We start from the raw sequence: 12,839 nt of genomic DNA, 5'->3' as shown, positions 1-12,839 counted from the left end.
GTGAGATGTTTTCAGAGAGTCACGACACCCAGTAAAGAGGAAACAGGAGAGATGTTTGACCTAGTGTCACACGGGGGAAGCCGGAGCAGGAACGACGCGGGTGGGAGCGTGACGGGGACGGGGTGACACGGGGAGGGGGTGAAGGCCAGTGAGTGTGTGTCAGTCACAGGGGCACACAGGGCTTCAAGACACTCGGTCCTTGAGGGTCCTGGGGGCCGGGGGGCGCGGGCAGCCCCGGGGTGTGAGCAGAGCCGAGGTAGAGCCCCCAGCCGGGATCCCCTGCAGCCACGAGGGACCCCGGGCAGAGCTGTCCCCCTGCCTGGGGACAGCCACTCGCTCTCCCAGCTGAATTTAGCACCAAGCTCCTGTGGAGGGGAGTCCCTCCTCATGGCTTTAAGGCTGACGAGCCCCTGCCTGGCCCCCGGCAGGAGGGACCTGCCCTGGTTTGGCACGGCAGCGATGCCGAGAGCACCCTTGGTGTGGGGTGGGACCAGCACTCCCCCTCTCCAGAGGGGGCCCACGCGGGAAAAGGCTCCTTGGTGTGTTTGTAGGGAGCAGATAGCGGCCCTGGGAAGGCCCCAAAGGATAAAGTGCCTTTCAACACCCTAAGGAACACGCAGCATCACCCTTACAGACAGCGTTAAACTCTAATGCAGACCTAGTACAGACAACAGCTGGTCACACAGTGCCATGGAGAGCATATATAAATAGAGACTAACAAAAATACTGTTTTGGTCTTTTTTTTTCTTTTTTCCTTTTCCAGTAGGGTTGAGATTCATGAGAGCCCAGCCCAGGTGCCCTGGGGTGGTGGGACCAGGAGCTGCCCCCTCGATGCTTCCTAATTCAGCATTAAGTGTTCAGTGATTCACTTCACTGTTCCAGTATTTTATGAGAGAGAAAAAAACAACATCAAAGGTACTGAGCAAATATCACTGTGCAAAGTTTGCTAAGGAACTTTTCTATTCTGTAAACCAAAATCTGCAGTCTATGCTTCCAGCCACTGCCCCGGGGAGATCACGTTGGCCAGCCCGGCTCCTGCCAGGACCAAAGCCCACTGGAGATGGGCTGGATGAAGCCCCACCCTGGCACGGGCTGGCTCTGGTCCCCCACCCCTCCTCTCCAGGCACAGCAGCAGGTCCAGCCTCGGGGCAGGCTGGACCCACCATCAGGGTCTGGGATGCTCCTCCAGAGCCAGAAGCACAAGGAGGGGTGGAGGGACAGGAGGAGCACGGGGCTCCATGAGATGAAAGGCTGAGGCTTTCCAGAGAGGATCACCCTAAAGAATCATTTCCAGGTGTTTGGGGAGGGGCAGCTTGCTGGCCCTTCCACAGGGATGTGCTGACACACGCCAGCCCCATCCCCAGGGATGCTGTGATATGTAAGGTCACCTCTTACAGCTCAGCTGGGGATGAACCTGCCCCACAACCCCGGAGGGGAGAGAAGCTGCTGGGACCAGGCAGCTGAGGCAGCTGAGCCCAGCAGCATCGCCCCACCCCTGACTGGAGCAGGGCAGGACGGGATGGATGCTCCAGGGGACACTGGCAGCACAGTCTGAGGCTGTGCCAGTGCTGATATGGCAGAAGCGAGCACAGAGGTGATCTTATTCCCTTTCTTTAATTGAGGAGAGGAAAATCAACTACCTAAGGTGATGCTCAGGGCCAGGAGGGGGATACGGCCATTTCCAAGCCCAGCAAACCTGGAGGGAGGCAAGGATGGGGGGATAGAGACAGACCCCTCTACAAAGCTATAGGCAGGCAGCCCCACCACTTTTCCAGTTCTTACAGGGATTTACGGAGACCCACCTCCCACATAACTCACCAACTCTATGGCAGGAGGGAAGGGCAAGCCAGTCTGAAAATCCTGTTACAGAGAGGAGAAACAGAACCCAAAGGAAAAGAGGACAGGAAGGGAAAGAGAAGTTGGCAACGGGAGGTACCCTAAAGTGCATTAATATTCCCAGAGGGTGGAGGCGTCGATGGTGTCGGCCGATGCCTTGAGCACCCCGGCGTGGTCGCCCTTCAGGTATTTGCCATTGATTTTGATGGCCACTTTGTTATAGTCGCAGAACTCAAAAAAGAAGTCCACGGGGGTGTCGCTGCTGCTGGTGACGGACGACTCGCTCCCCACCATCCAGTACTTCCCAGTGGTATCTGCACGAGAGGGGACGCGGTGGCCTCGTGAGCCACCACGGGGACCCCAAAGGCCACCCCTCCCCAGCCCGCAGCCCCCCTGGGGACTCACCCTTGATGTTGTAGGCGCCGTCGTTGAACTCCAGCTGGAAGACGTCGTAGGAGGAGCGGTTGGAGTCCAGGGTGCCGGTGACCTTGCGGCAGCCGATGAAGCCGTGCTCGCCGCGCAGCACGATGATGGGCCTGTTGATCAGCTTCATCACAAAGTGCTCCGTCTCGCCTGCGCCGAGGGGACAGGGGCTGTGAGAGCAGCCAGGGGGGCACGCGGCCAGACCCCAAGGCTGGCAGGGAGCGGTGAGGAGCAAGGGCTGTGCCCTCACCCATTTCTCACCCACCCCATCTCCCAGCTCGTCAAACAGCCGCTAAGAGAACTTATTGCCTGGGCATCGCTTGGAAGAAGAGCCTGGCTCTGGGGGGACTTTTTTCATCCCCTGCTGCCCCAAGGGTCCCTTACCTGCTGTCTCCATGGAGGCTGCCAGCTGCCCGTTCTTCTTTGCTGTCACGTACTTGCCGTTGGCAGCTTTCAGGGTGATGCGTTTGTCGCACCACTCGATGTCGAAGTAGCAGCTCGCGTTCCTGGGGGGCAGAGAGGACACTCAGGGGGGTGTGATGCAGGGGCACCCTGCCACCGCCACCCTGCTGGCTTGGAAAGGGCCGTGGCTGGGTCAGGAGAGCCGGGTTCGATCTGTTGTTGCAGGATGAGCTGTGTTGTGGTGGCCGTCCCGCTGGGAAGCCCTGGGCCCGGGGGCAGGAGGCAGGCAGGCAGCCAAAGGCACTTCTGGGCTTCCCGCCTGGCTCCCAGGGTTGAACTGCAGGGCAAACATTTCGACAGCCCCAGCCGGCCAGGAAGGATTATACGGCCCCAGGGACTTCCAGAGCATCGTGGGCGGCAAGCCCCGACCCATCCCTGGCTTTCCCAAAATGCACTGCCTCTGCTGGGAAGCGTTTGGGACGAGCACCAGAGCTGGAAAATCCCCCTTGAATTCCCCTGGGAGGTGCAGAGGGTGCTCTGAAGCCCAGCACCACTCACTTTGTGGAGGCTGTGGACTGGATGCCCCCGTTGGAGGTGAGGGTCCAGTACTTCCCGGTGTAGGTGCGGAAGGCGCATTTCTTGGTGTCCTTGTTGATCTCCAGCTGGTAGGTCTCCTGGTCACCCTCCTCGTCCTGGTTGGCTGAAAGGTCCATCCCTGCAGACCAGAGACAGGCGGATTTGGGGGGTGGGACCACAGCCCCCTCCAGCAGGTCCAGCCCAGGAAACCCAGCTGAGAGGGGCTCCTGTTCCTGGGTGAGCTTTGGTGGCTCCCAAATCCCTCACTCGGACCTCCCCTCTGGCATTTGGGGTTCAAATCCAGGTTCTCATTTGGTTATTTGATGTTAGGGTCCTAAACAAGGGGTGGGCAGCTGTGAGCTTCCACTCCTGACCCAGCAGCTCCATCGCAGTGAAGCAAAGACCAACGTAGATGTTTTATAAGGAAAAGGGCTGCAGTTTTTCCCAAAGGTGACAGCCAGGTTTCTCAGCCCATTAGCAGAGGCCACTGCAGCACCCATGAATCCCAGCTCGTGGCATGGTTAAGGACCATGACAACATTTTTCATCCACAACTGTCACATCCCACTGGGGCACTGCGGTGTGCAGGGACAGGAGGCTCAGGAAAGCCCCAGGGCAGCCCAGCCTGTCCCCAGCTCTGCAGCCAGGATGGCCCATCCCTGTGCCCAAGGGGCCACAGACAGCATTTCCATGCAGAGGTGGATGCAGCTGCTCCTGGGGCCACCAGCCACAGCCCTGGGCCACCGCCAGCCACGTGTGCATCCTCTGAGCCTGAGCAAACCTGCTTAGTCAGGGCTAGTGGGGCCAAAACTGCTCCAGAGCTCTCCAGCTTGGTGGATTTCAGCCTAAAAACACTTTGGGGATGCAAGCCACAAGCTGTAGGCAAAGCCAATGGCTGAGCTCTGTGCTGGGCTTTGGGAGGAGCTGGGGTGCAGAGCTCAGCCCCACTCAGTGAAATGGGAGTTTGGAGGAGCTGAATGAATTTTCCAGAGCCAAACACACCTGCATCCCTCCCTGCTGCACAGAGGGATGCAAAGGGTTCGAGTGCACATTCTGTCTAGTTCTGGGCCTCTCACTAAACTTGACATGGAGGTGCTGGAGTGTGTCCAGGGAAATGGAGCTGGGGAAGGGTCTGCAGCACAATGTCCTGAGGAGCAGCTGAGGGGGCTGGGGGCTGGCCACGAGTTCAGCCCCTCACACCTCCACGACACATCCCAGTTCCTGGGCTGCTGGGATTTCCAGTGCTGTGCACAGTCCCTGGAAGGGCTCCAGGGGCTGCAGTCTTGGTGGCCCCACTGCTCTGGGAAGCCACCAGGAGATGCCAGCAGCTGCACCCAGCTGTCCTGCAGGCACAGCTCCCTGGGGCTCCACATCACCTGTCCCTGTCTCCAATCAGGCCCCATCCCAACGCCCAGGAGCAGCCTCTGCCTTTCCCAAAGGGATCAGGCTCTGTTCCCAAAGGGATCAGGCTCTGCTCCCAAAGGGATCAGGCTTTGAAGGCTCCACTTTCTTGGCCATAATCTCATCTCCCACATCCTGGCCTACATCTTCCACCTGCTCACAGCTTCCCCCTCTCACCAGGCACCCTCCAGCACCTTTGGCAGCTCCCATCCCTGGCAGTGCTCAGTGTCAGGGTGGCAGCAGCCCAGTCTGGTGGAAGGTGTCCCTGCCCATGGTCCCTCCCAACCATTCTGATTCCGTGACTCTCCTGACGGACACGCAGCCGCCCTGGTGCTGCCCAGGGTATTTGGGCAAGGCAGGGGGCAGTGGGAGCTGGTGGCCACCAGCCCAGCCCCGCTGGCCACGTCCCTGGCTCCCAGAGCCATCCCACAGCCGCCTCCTCCCAGCCCTGCCGGGGGCTGAGCCCGCGGTTCTGGGAACATTTGGTTTTGATTTTGCATCCCGGCGTCAGGCAGCCCCAGCCCCAATCCAGGGCTGTAAAACAGAGAGAGAGGGGCTCTGCAGGGGCTCACAGAGAGCTCGGGCTCTGGGGGTGACCCTGGGGGACACAGCCCACCCCTCGAGGCTGCAGCACCCCTGGGCCCCCACACTTGTGAGGGCTGCGGGTCCCTGTGGTTTGTGGGAGTGGTGCTTCCCTCACTGGCTCTTCTGGGAAGAACCCGGTGACCTGCAGGGAGCAGGGCAGAGCCAGGGGATGCACAGAGCAGGGCTGGACAGGCTGGAGCCCCCAAACACTGCTCCCTCCCCCCAGAGCCCCCCTGGAGCACAGGGCACACACCAGCCCCCACCTCCCTGCCAGCCCATTTTCCACACTCCTTGCACGGAGCTTTGGGAGCTTTGGCTTTCCCCGTGCCTGGAAGGAGCTGGCAGCAGGAGGGTCTCCCACAGCCCCCTCCCCAAAAGCAGCGTGGGGTTGGGTTACAGACTCAGCACAAAGGAATGCGGCTGGGGCTGGGGCAGGAGGAGGCTGCAGGGGGCTGGAACTGGGCTGGAGTGGAGATTTGGGGGGGCTGCAGGGAGCACGGGCCGTGTGTGAGGCTGCAGGGCCACGGTGGCTCCCTCAGAGATGTCCCCGTGTCCCCGTGGGGAGGACAGGCTGTCCCCACAGCCACCCCCCTGCTGTGGCAGCCCAGGGCTGCTCCCACTGCAATCACGGATTAATTAATGCTCCTGGTAAATTTACAGTCTGGAGCTGCTCTTCCTGACCTTGGCGAAGCTGCTAATTACAGCTGGAGGCAGGAGGGGAGCGAGCACAGAGAGGCTTTGGGGGGGGGAGCAGGTATTCCTGCACACCCCAAAATTCTGGTGTGGGAATCCCTCGGGCTCTGTGTGCAGCAGGGATCCTGGGGAGCATGCAGAGGTGACAAGGCTGAGGCATGTTGTCACCCCAGGGCTGAGTCCCTGGGCTTGGGCTGCTCAGAGAGCAGGAAAGGGCTCCCCAAATTCTTGGCTGCTCAGGTCTCCAGGCTCGTGGGTTTGCAGGATTGATGCTGGAGCCCTCGCTGCTCTCCAGCCAGGACTGGGGTGCAGCAGGGGCCCTGGGGGTGCAGCAGGGGCCCCGTGGCCATCCCAGAGCAGGCACACAGCTCCCTGTAGCTCCTGCAGAGCCAGGATTCTCCCTCTGAAGGAGCAGAGTTTGTTGTAGCTCTGTTGGCCTCCACACCATGGGGGCTGCAGACCCAGCGTGGGGACATTCAGGGCAGGGAAAGAAGTTTCCCTCACACTCAGCTCACACAGAATTTCTCCTGTGAGCCTGCTGGGATGCTCCATGGGGAGGAGCACCTTTCCCATCGCCCAACTCTCCTTTCAAAAACCCCAGGGTCATCCTGAAAACGCCCAGCCCAGGCTGCCTGGATGGCTCCACAACCCAGGGCCAGCAGCCTGCAGAGCCCCCAGGGCAGGATTTCAGGGTGGCACTGGGATGCTGTGCCCAGCACAGGTCTGGGCTCCCTGTGGGCTCTGGCACCTCCACCTCAGACACTGCTGCTGCCCCTCCCTGCCCTCCAGCCGGGCTCACACTGCACCCCTGCAGGAACCCAAACAGGCTTTTGTCCAAACCCAGCAGCCTGGAGCGCGGGGAAGCAGCAGCAGCTCCTCTGCTGAGGGTGCAGCTCTGCAAAGGGGTCACGGCTAGGGGTGAAACACGAATTTCCTGAAAAACCCACCCCTCCTTCCCTGTGGATTTCCTGTGGCTTTGTGGTATCCCCCAAGTGTCAACAGGCCACTTGGCATCTCCGGATGAAAATCTGCATCCGAGCCTGCGTGCCCCCTGCCCTGGAGCCGCATCTTCCTGCCGAAAACCCGGCTCGGGAGAGCTCCCGGCCCCGGGGCAGAGCTCCCCACCGCCAGCACGGCACGTCCAGGCTCGCTCCCCTCCTCCCCGGATCCCGTTTCTGGAATTCCTCCCTCCCAGCCAGCCCACCTCCCCTCGGTGGGTGGGGGGCACAGCTCGGCCGGGCGGGGGGAGCAGAGCCCGGCCCGGCCCGGCACCCCCAGCCCACAAAGCGCCCTTTGTTGCCGCAGCCGGGCTAGAAAGGAGCCACGGAGCGGGAGGAGCCGCTCGTGCTGGCTTGGGGGTGCAAACGGGAGATGGGAGCTCTCGGGAACCGGGGATCCTGTCCTGCTGGGGCTGGGGGCAGGACAGGGGTGCCAGGGGTGCCCCCAGCGCCCGGCCCGGAGCAGAGCAGGGCTGGCACCACCCCGGGGTGTTCGTGTCGTGGTGCCCGGTGTGCCGGGGGTGCTGGCACCGGCCACCCCCGGGACAGGGAGGGGACGCCAGGCCAGGAGCTGACTTGGCACGGGTGGGACAGCAGCGTTCCAAAGCTGGATCCCAGCCAAGGGAACCGCAGAAGAACCCATCCCTGCTCCTCCTGTGGGGCAGAGCGGGGGCAGCCATGCCATCCCTGTTCCCTCCTTGACTCCCCACTGGAATAAGCTCCTTTTTCCCGCAGGGATGTGCCCAGCTACAGCCGACCCGCATCCCCCATCCCCAGCGGCCAGGGGAGCGCCTGCCAGCAGCACGGCGCTTATCAGCCCGGCGGGGAAAGAAAGGGCTGTCTGAAACGGCTTCCTGCGACGGCTGCTCCTGCCGCCTCCTTGGGAACCTCCGGGACACGGCGCTTCCACAATGGGAGCGGGATGAGCCCCGGAACGCTCCCAGCCTCTCACCGCCCTCGGGAAGGATAAACCGCGTGGAAACGGCTTCTCCAGCCAAAAGGGACTGGAGCGAGGATGTGCAGCCCCGGCGCGGCCCTTCCCGTGTGTTTGGCTTGGAAAGGGGCCGGGCACAGCCCAGGGCCCGCTGTTGCTGGGGAGATTTGTTCCCCCCTTGCCGCTCCCCCATCCCTTCCGAGCCAGACAAAGCCGGAGGGGCGGCCAGCAGCATTCCCACCCGCTCCATGGGGTCCCCGCCGCCGCCGCTCCGTCCCTCGCGTCTCCCCCCACATCTGGTTTCCCCATCTCGGTGACAAAGGGCTGCAGCAGCCCTGCCCCCACGGCGCTGCGGCAGCCTCCCGCCATCGCCATCCTCTCCTCCTCCTCCTCCCCACATCCCCGTGCCTGGGAAAACAATCCCCACTGCCCATCTCGGCAGATTTTATTATTAATTTTTCACGCGTTGCTTTGCAGGATTTGCCCTCGGACGGGAGCAACGCGCGGAGCTCCCCGCACGGAGCTGCCCAGGCACGGATCAGGGTTAGGCAGCAACCTTGAAATACAACATATACACACACAAAAAAAAAATTTCCCCCTCTGCTCCTGCGGGCTTTGCTGCATGCTCGCACCCATCCCACACCCGGCGTGCGCCGGCCTGACCCGGCACGCCGGCGATGAGCCCCGGGGCACCGGGGCACACACCGGGACCCCGGGCACGGCAGAGCGGGGACCCCCGGGCCAGGGCACACACCGGGACCCCCGGGCCAGGGCACACACCGGGACCCCCGGGGTACCTCCGGCACGGAGCCCCGGCCGCGGGCTGCGATGCCCGGTGGGCACTGGCGGGCAGCCCCGTGCCCGGGGAGCCCAGAATGCGAGCGGGTCCCCGAGGCGGGTGGCACCCCAGGCGGGTGGCACCGCGGCCCCGGCGGGGAGCGGAGGGGTGGGCACGGCGGCCTTTGTGCGGGGGGATGCAGGATGCGGGAGTTTCGGCAAAGCCCTTTATGTAACGCTGCTACCCAGCCCCCCACCCGCGGGAACTCCAGCCCCACCTTGGGCACAACCAGAGCCCCCCGAGGGGACCCGCAGCCTCCCTGCTCCGCTGGGCAAAGGGCTCGGCCGCGCTCGGGCGAGGGGGACACTGGGGGAGGCTTTGTTGGGCGAACAATGAGCCCCAAAGGAAGGAAGGCGAGGGATGCAGCCCTGCCTCCTCCACGGCGAGGGAAGGCTCCATGCACGCCCTCCCAGCCCCCCTCCCTTCCATCCCCCCGTCCCAAGGCAGGCCCCTCGCCCCCCCTGCGCCCTGCAGAGGGGATGCTGCGGGGATGGGGGTGCGGGGATGGGGGTGCCGGGGGGGATGGGGAAGGGATGTGGGAGGGATGCGGGGGAATCGCGATGGGAGTTTTGGGGGAGGAACAGCGGGCAGCCATGCTGAGGGGTGCAGGGGGTGCCCGGGGGAGATGGTGCCTTCAGGGGAGGGGTGTGAGAAGGGGCTTGAGCGGGGGCAAGACGGAGGCGGTGGCACAGGGGGCACCCTGTGGGGGAGCAGCTGAGGAAGGCGGCGGATGTTGGGGGTGGGGGGCAGAGCTGCGGGGGCACACTCCGAGATGGAATTCCGAGGTGATGCGGGGGAAGCGATGCCGGAGGGATCCAGGGGCTGCTCGCGGCGGGCGATTCCCGAGGGATGCAGGCGCGCTCCCCGAGGCTGCCGCAGCCCTGGGACAGCCGAGATGTCCCATTCCCCCCACCCGCAGCCCCCATCCCCGCGTACCTTGCCGGGTGGAGACATTCCTGTCGTTGCCGGCTCTCAGCACGACCTGCGGGCAGCTCTGCTCCAGGGCGAAGAGCTCGTCCTTGCCCACCTTGGCGCTCTTGCCCGCCTTGAGGGTGCCGCTGGGCCCCGAGGGGGCCAGGTAGCGGCCCTCCCCGTCCCGAAAGGCCACCTTTCCGCAGCGGAATTCCAGCGTGAAGGCGGTGCCGGGCTCGGCGGCGGGCACCAGGCGGCCGTCGCTGCGGAGCAGGCGGTGGTCGCAGCTCTGCAGGCTGTAGCGCTGCTCCACGAACAGCAGGGTGATGAGCGCATCCACGCCCCAGGGCACGTCGCGGTCCACGGCCAGCTCGTCGCGCCGGGGCCCCAGGTGCGCGTAGCGCTTGCGGGCCAGGCTGTAGAGGTTGGCCTGGGGGTGCATGGCCAGGTGGACGCTCCACTTCTCCGCGGCCGAGACGGCGGGGGCGAAGCAGGACAGGCGGTCCTCGGTGCCGCCGAAGAAGCGGCGGTGGGGCTCGGACTGCAGCGACCACCGCCCGTCGCCGTGGGCCAGCACCAGGAACCGGCAGTCGGGGCCCGGCTCCTCGCTGTCGCAGCTCACCCGCCCGTCCTTGTCGGCCGCCAGGTACCGGCCCAGGTGGCTCTTGAGCAGCACGGCGCTGGAGTCCTCCCCGTCCTGCTCCAGCGTCCAGATCTGCTTCTTCTTCATGCTGGCGGCCGAGGCGTTCACCTTGAAGCCGAACGCCTCCGCCGTCAGGTACCGGTTGCTGCAGTTGATCAGCCCGAACTGGATCTGCACCGGCTCCGCCGTCCCGTTCGCCGTCATCCTGCCCCGCCGCCGACCCACACCGAGCGACCGACAGACACCGAGCGACCGACAGACAGCGAGAGCCGCCGCGCCCGCCCCGCCGCCGCCGCCTTTATAGCGGCGGGCAGCGGCACCGCCTCCCGCACCCCCGCCCCCCGCCGCGACCCCCGCCAGCCCCCCGGAGAAGCAGGACACGGTCCCCGCCCCGCTCCTGATGCGGGACATCCCCGCAGGCAGGGACAGAGACCCTGCCCTGCGTGACAAAGCCCCCGTGGATCCTCCCCCGCCATCCTGTGGGATCCTGTGGGACCCCCAGCGTTTGACGGGATCGTTGAGGAGCCTCCTTGAGCTGTGGCAGAGCCTTCCCTGCATTTCAGAGCCTCACACAGTGCCAGTCCTCACTCCATGGCGAGACTGCTGCAGGCACAGCAGGAGCCCCCTTGAAGTGGGGGGCTCCCACAAAGTGGAAGACCCCAGGACCTTTCTCTGCATTTCAGCAGCATCCATAGATTGCAGAATCTCCTGCTCCAGCATGGAAAGGCCTCTCCAGGAAGGGACCCCTCGAATTGAAGGACCCCAAACACACATAGCAAGACCCCCACTGTAAAACAAGACCCCTCCTTGAATTGCAGGGTCCCACACATTGCAAGACCCCCTGAGCATCGCAGGACCCTCCCCAGTATGAGAACACCCCTTGCACTGCACAACACTGCAAGTCTCTGTCCTGCACTGCGAGAATCCCTCTGATTGCACCTCCTCATCCCACTCCAAGGCATCGTGAGACCCCCCTGCACCCCTCTGTTCCCCCGGGCCATGTCACAGGGCTGTGGGGCAGATGGGGAGCAGTGTGACAGATGCTGTGGCCTCCTGCCATCTCTGAGCCATCCCAGCAGCCTGTGCCAGGCACCAGAGAGGCTGGAGCACCCTGGCCCTGGGGAGCTGAGCTCCCACAGCAAATCCAGAAGAAGAACAGTGCCACTCCTGCTCAGGGGAGCACTTTGGGGCCATTTCTCAGGGGGTGGGTGGGCAGTGTTCTGTGCATGGAATGGACTGGTGGCACTTCCAGCAGGGCTGGAGATGGGAAGAATCCAGCCTGGGGAGGGTGGTCTGTGCTGCCCAAAGGTGCTGCCCACTGCACTGGGGGACAGGAACATTTCTTGTGTCTGTAACGGGGACACAAACCACTAAGCAGCAGCACAGCTGCAGGGGTTAATTGGAAGCTCAGGCACAGCCCTGCACTTCCAGGGGGAGCTGGCTGGAGGGATGTGCAGAACCAGAAAACTGGAGAAAGAGGAAGGACAGATGGGTGGTTTTCAGCTGGACCAGGGAGCTGAACTGCCTGTCCCAGATGAAGCAGAACAAGTGAAGAGCTGAGTGTGGGCACAAAGAATTCCCCCAGGCTCATCCAACCCAGGCAGGATGGCATCCCACCCCACCTCCCAAGGCCTTCAGGCTCCACTGGTTCTGCACTGGCTGTACTGGTTGGAGCCACTGCTGCACCCCAGGCCAGCACTGCCCGCCCTGGCCCGGGGGTCACTGGCACAATCCCTCCAGGGCAAACCTGCCAGGCTGGGATGGAGTTTGTTTTCCTGGAAGTCTTGGCCAGACCTGCTCTGTGCTCATCCTGCTGCCCAGCCCTGCAAGCTCAGACAGACCATTGCCAGCAGAGCCAAGCCCACAGCCTCTTGTCTGGGCTGGAAACAGGTCCCCCCGAGCTGCAGGGAGGCACATCCGTGTTTGCCCAGCAAATCCCTTGTGCTGCTCTGGCTCAAAGCCCCCCTGCACTGAGACCTGGCCATGAGGCTGAGCAGCTGCCCAGACCCACAGCTGCTGGGCTCTGCCTTCCCCGGCCGCCACGGGCAGATGGTGATGAGGCCAGGAAAGAAACAGCTTTTCTCCTCAAAAAAAAAAAAAAAAAAAAAAAAAAAAGGCAATTATGCAGAGAAAGAAAAACCCACCCTGTTTTCTCCCTGCTGCCCAGCACTGTGGCATGCATGGGTGACACTGGTGGATGGTGGCACTGAGTGGATGGATGGCACTGCCTGGCTCAGCAGATCCTGTCCCTCCAGAGCAGGCACCCATCCTGCTGCACCCACCCTGCCTGCCTGCACCCACCCTGCTGCACCCTCTGCTCCTGGGGGGCGGGACAGCCACAGACACAGTCTGAAACCTCCCACATGTCGCTGTGGTGCCAAAGGGTGCCCCGTGCCCCCTGGCCTGGGGGTGCAGCAGCCAGAGCCCATCTCAGCCCAGCTCCCAGGGCATCCACGCCTGCTGGAGCGGCAGGAAAGGCCCCGGGGCTCCCTCTGTACATTGCATTTCTGTCATCTTTGCAAGGCACCGTGACTGAACGCTCCTGAGGCATCCCCCAGCCCTCCCACCCTGCTCCTGCAGGACACACAACCCTGGCACA

General features: G+C 63.4%; 2 protein-coding genes across 2 annotated transcripts; both read right to left on the bottom strand.

Moving 5' to 3' along the window:
- Positions 1-1,559: 1,559 nt before the first annotated feature.
- On the bottom strand, positions 1,560-10,523 carry FSCN1 (fascin actin-bundling protein 1). Its single transcript, XM_064390429.1, has 5 exons — positions 9,622-10,523; positions 3,220-3,376; positions 2,644-2,765; positions 2,242-2,409; positions 1,560-2,150 (listed from the first exon to the last, which is right to left on the bottom strand). Exons 1-5 carry the CDS (start codon positions 10,442-10,444, stop codon positions 1,948-1,950), a joined length of 1,473 nt encoding a protein of 490 aa, XP_064246499.1. The 5' UTR covers positions 10,445-10,523; the 3' UTR covers positions 1,560-1,947.
- Positions 8,286-9,429, bottom strand: LOC135281501 (collagen alpha-1(X) chain-like). Its single transcript, XM_064390430.1, is given in 2 exon segments — positions 8,286-8,361; positions 8,363-9,429. Coding segments are annotated over 2 exon segments (981 nt in total). The 5' UTR covers positions 9,281-9,429; the 3' UTR covers positions 8,286-8,298.
- Positions 10,524-12,839: the final 2,316 nt, after the last annotated feature.

The sequence above is a fragment of the Passer domesticus genome, chromosome 15, assembly GCF_036417665.1.
Source record: "Passer domesticus isolate bPasDom1 chromosome 15, bPasDom1.hap1, whole genome shotgun sequence".
Classification (NCBI taxonomy): Eukaryota; Metazoa; Chordata; class Aves; order Passeriformes; family Passeridae; genus Passer; species Passer domesticus.
This window is presented reverse-complemented; position numbering and strand designations above follow the sequence as displayed.

Bases quoted from the DNA above. Each gene is read 5' to 3' on its own strand.
- FSCN1 (XM_064390429.1), bottom strand. From the start codon at position 10,444: ATGACGGCGAACGGGACGGCGGAGCCGGTGCAGATCCAGTTCGGGCTG. The intron at 2,766-3,219 runs GTGAGTGGTGCT...TCTGCCCCCCAG, and splicing joins CAGTCCACAGCCTCCACAAA to GAACGCGAGCTGCTACTTCG. The intron at 2,151-2,241 runs GTGAGTCCCCAG...CCTCTCGTGCAG, and splicing joins CGGCGCCTACAACATCAAGG to ATACCACTGGGAAGTACTGG.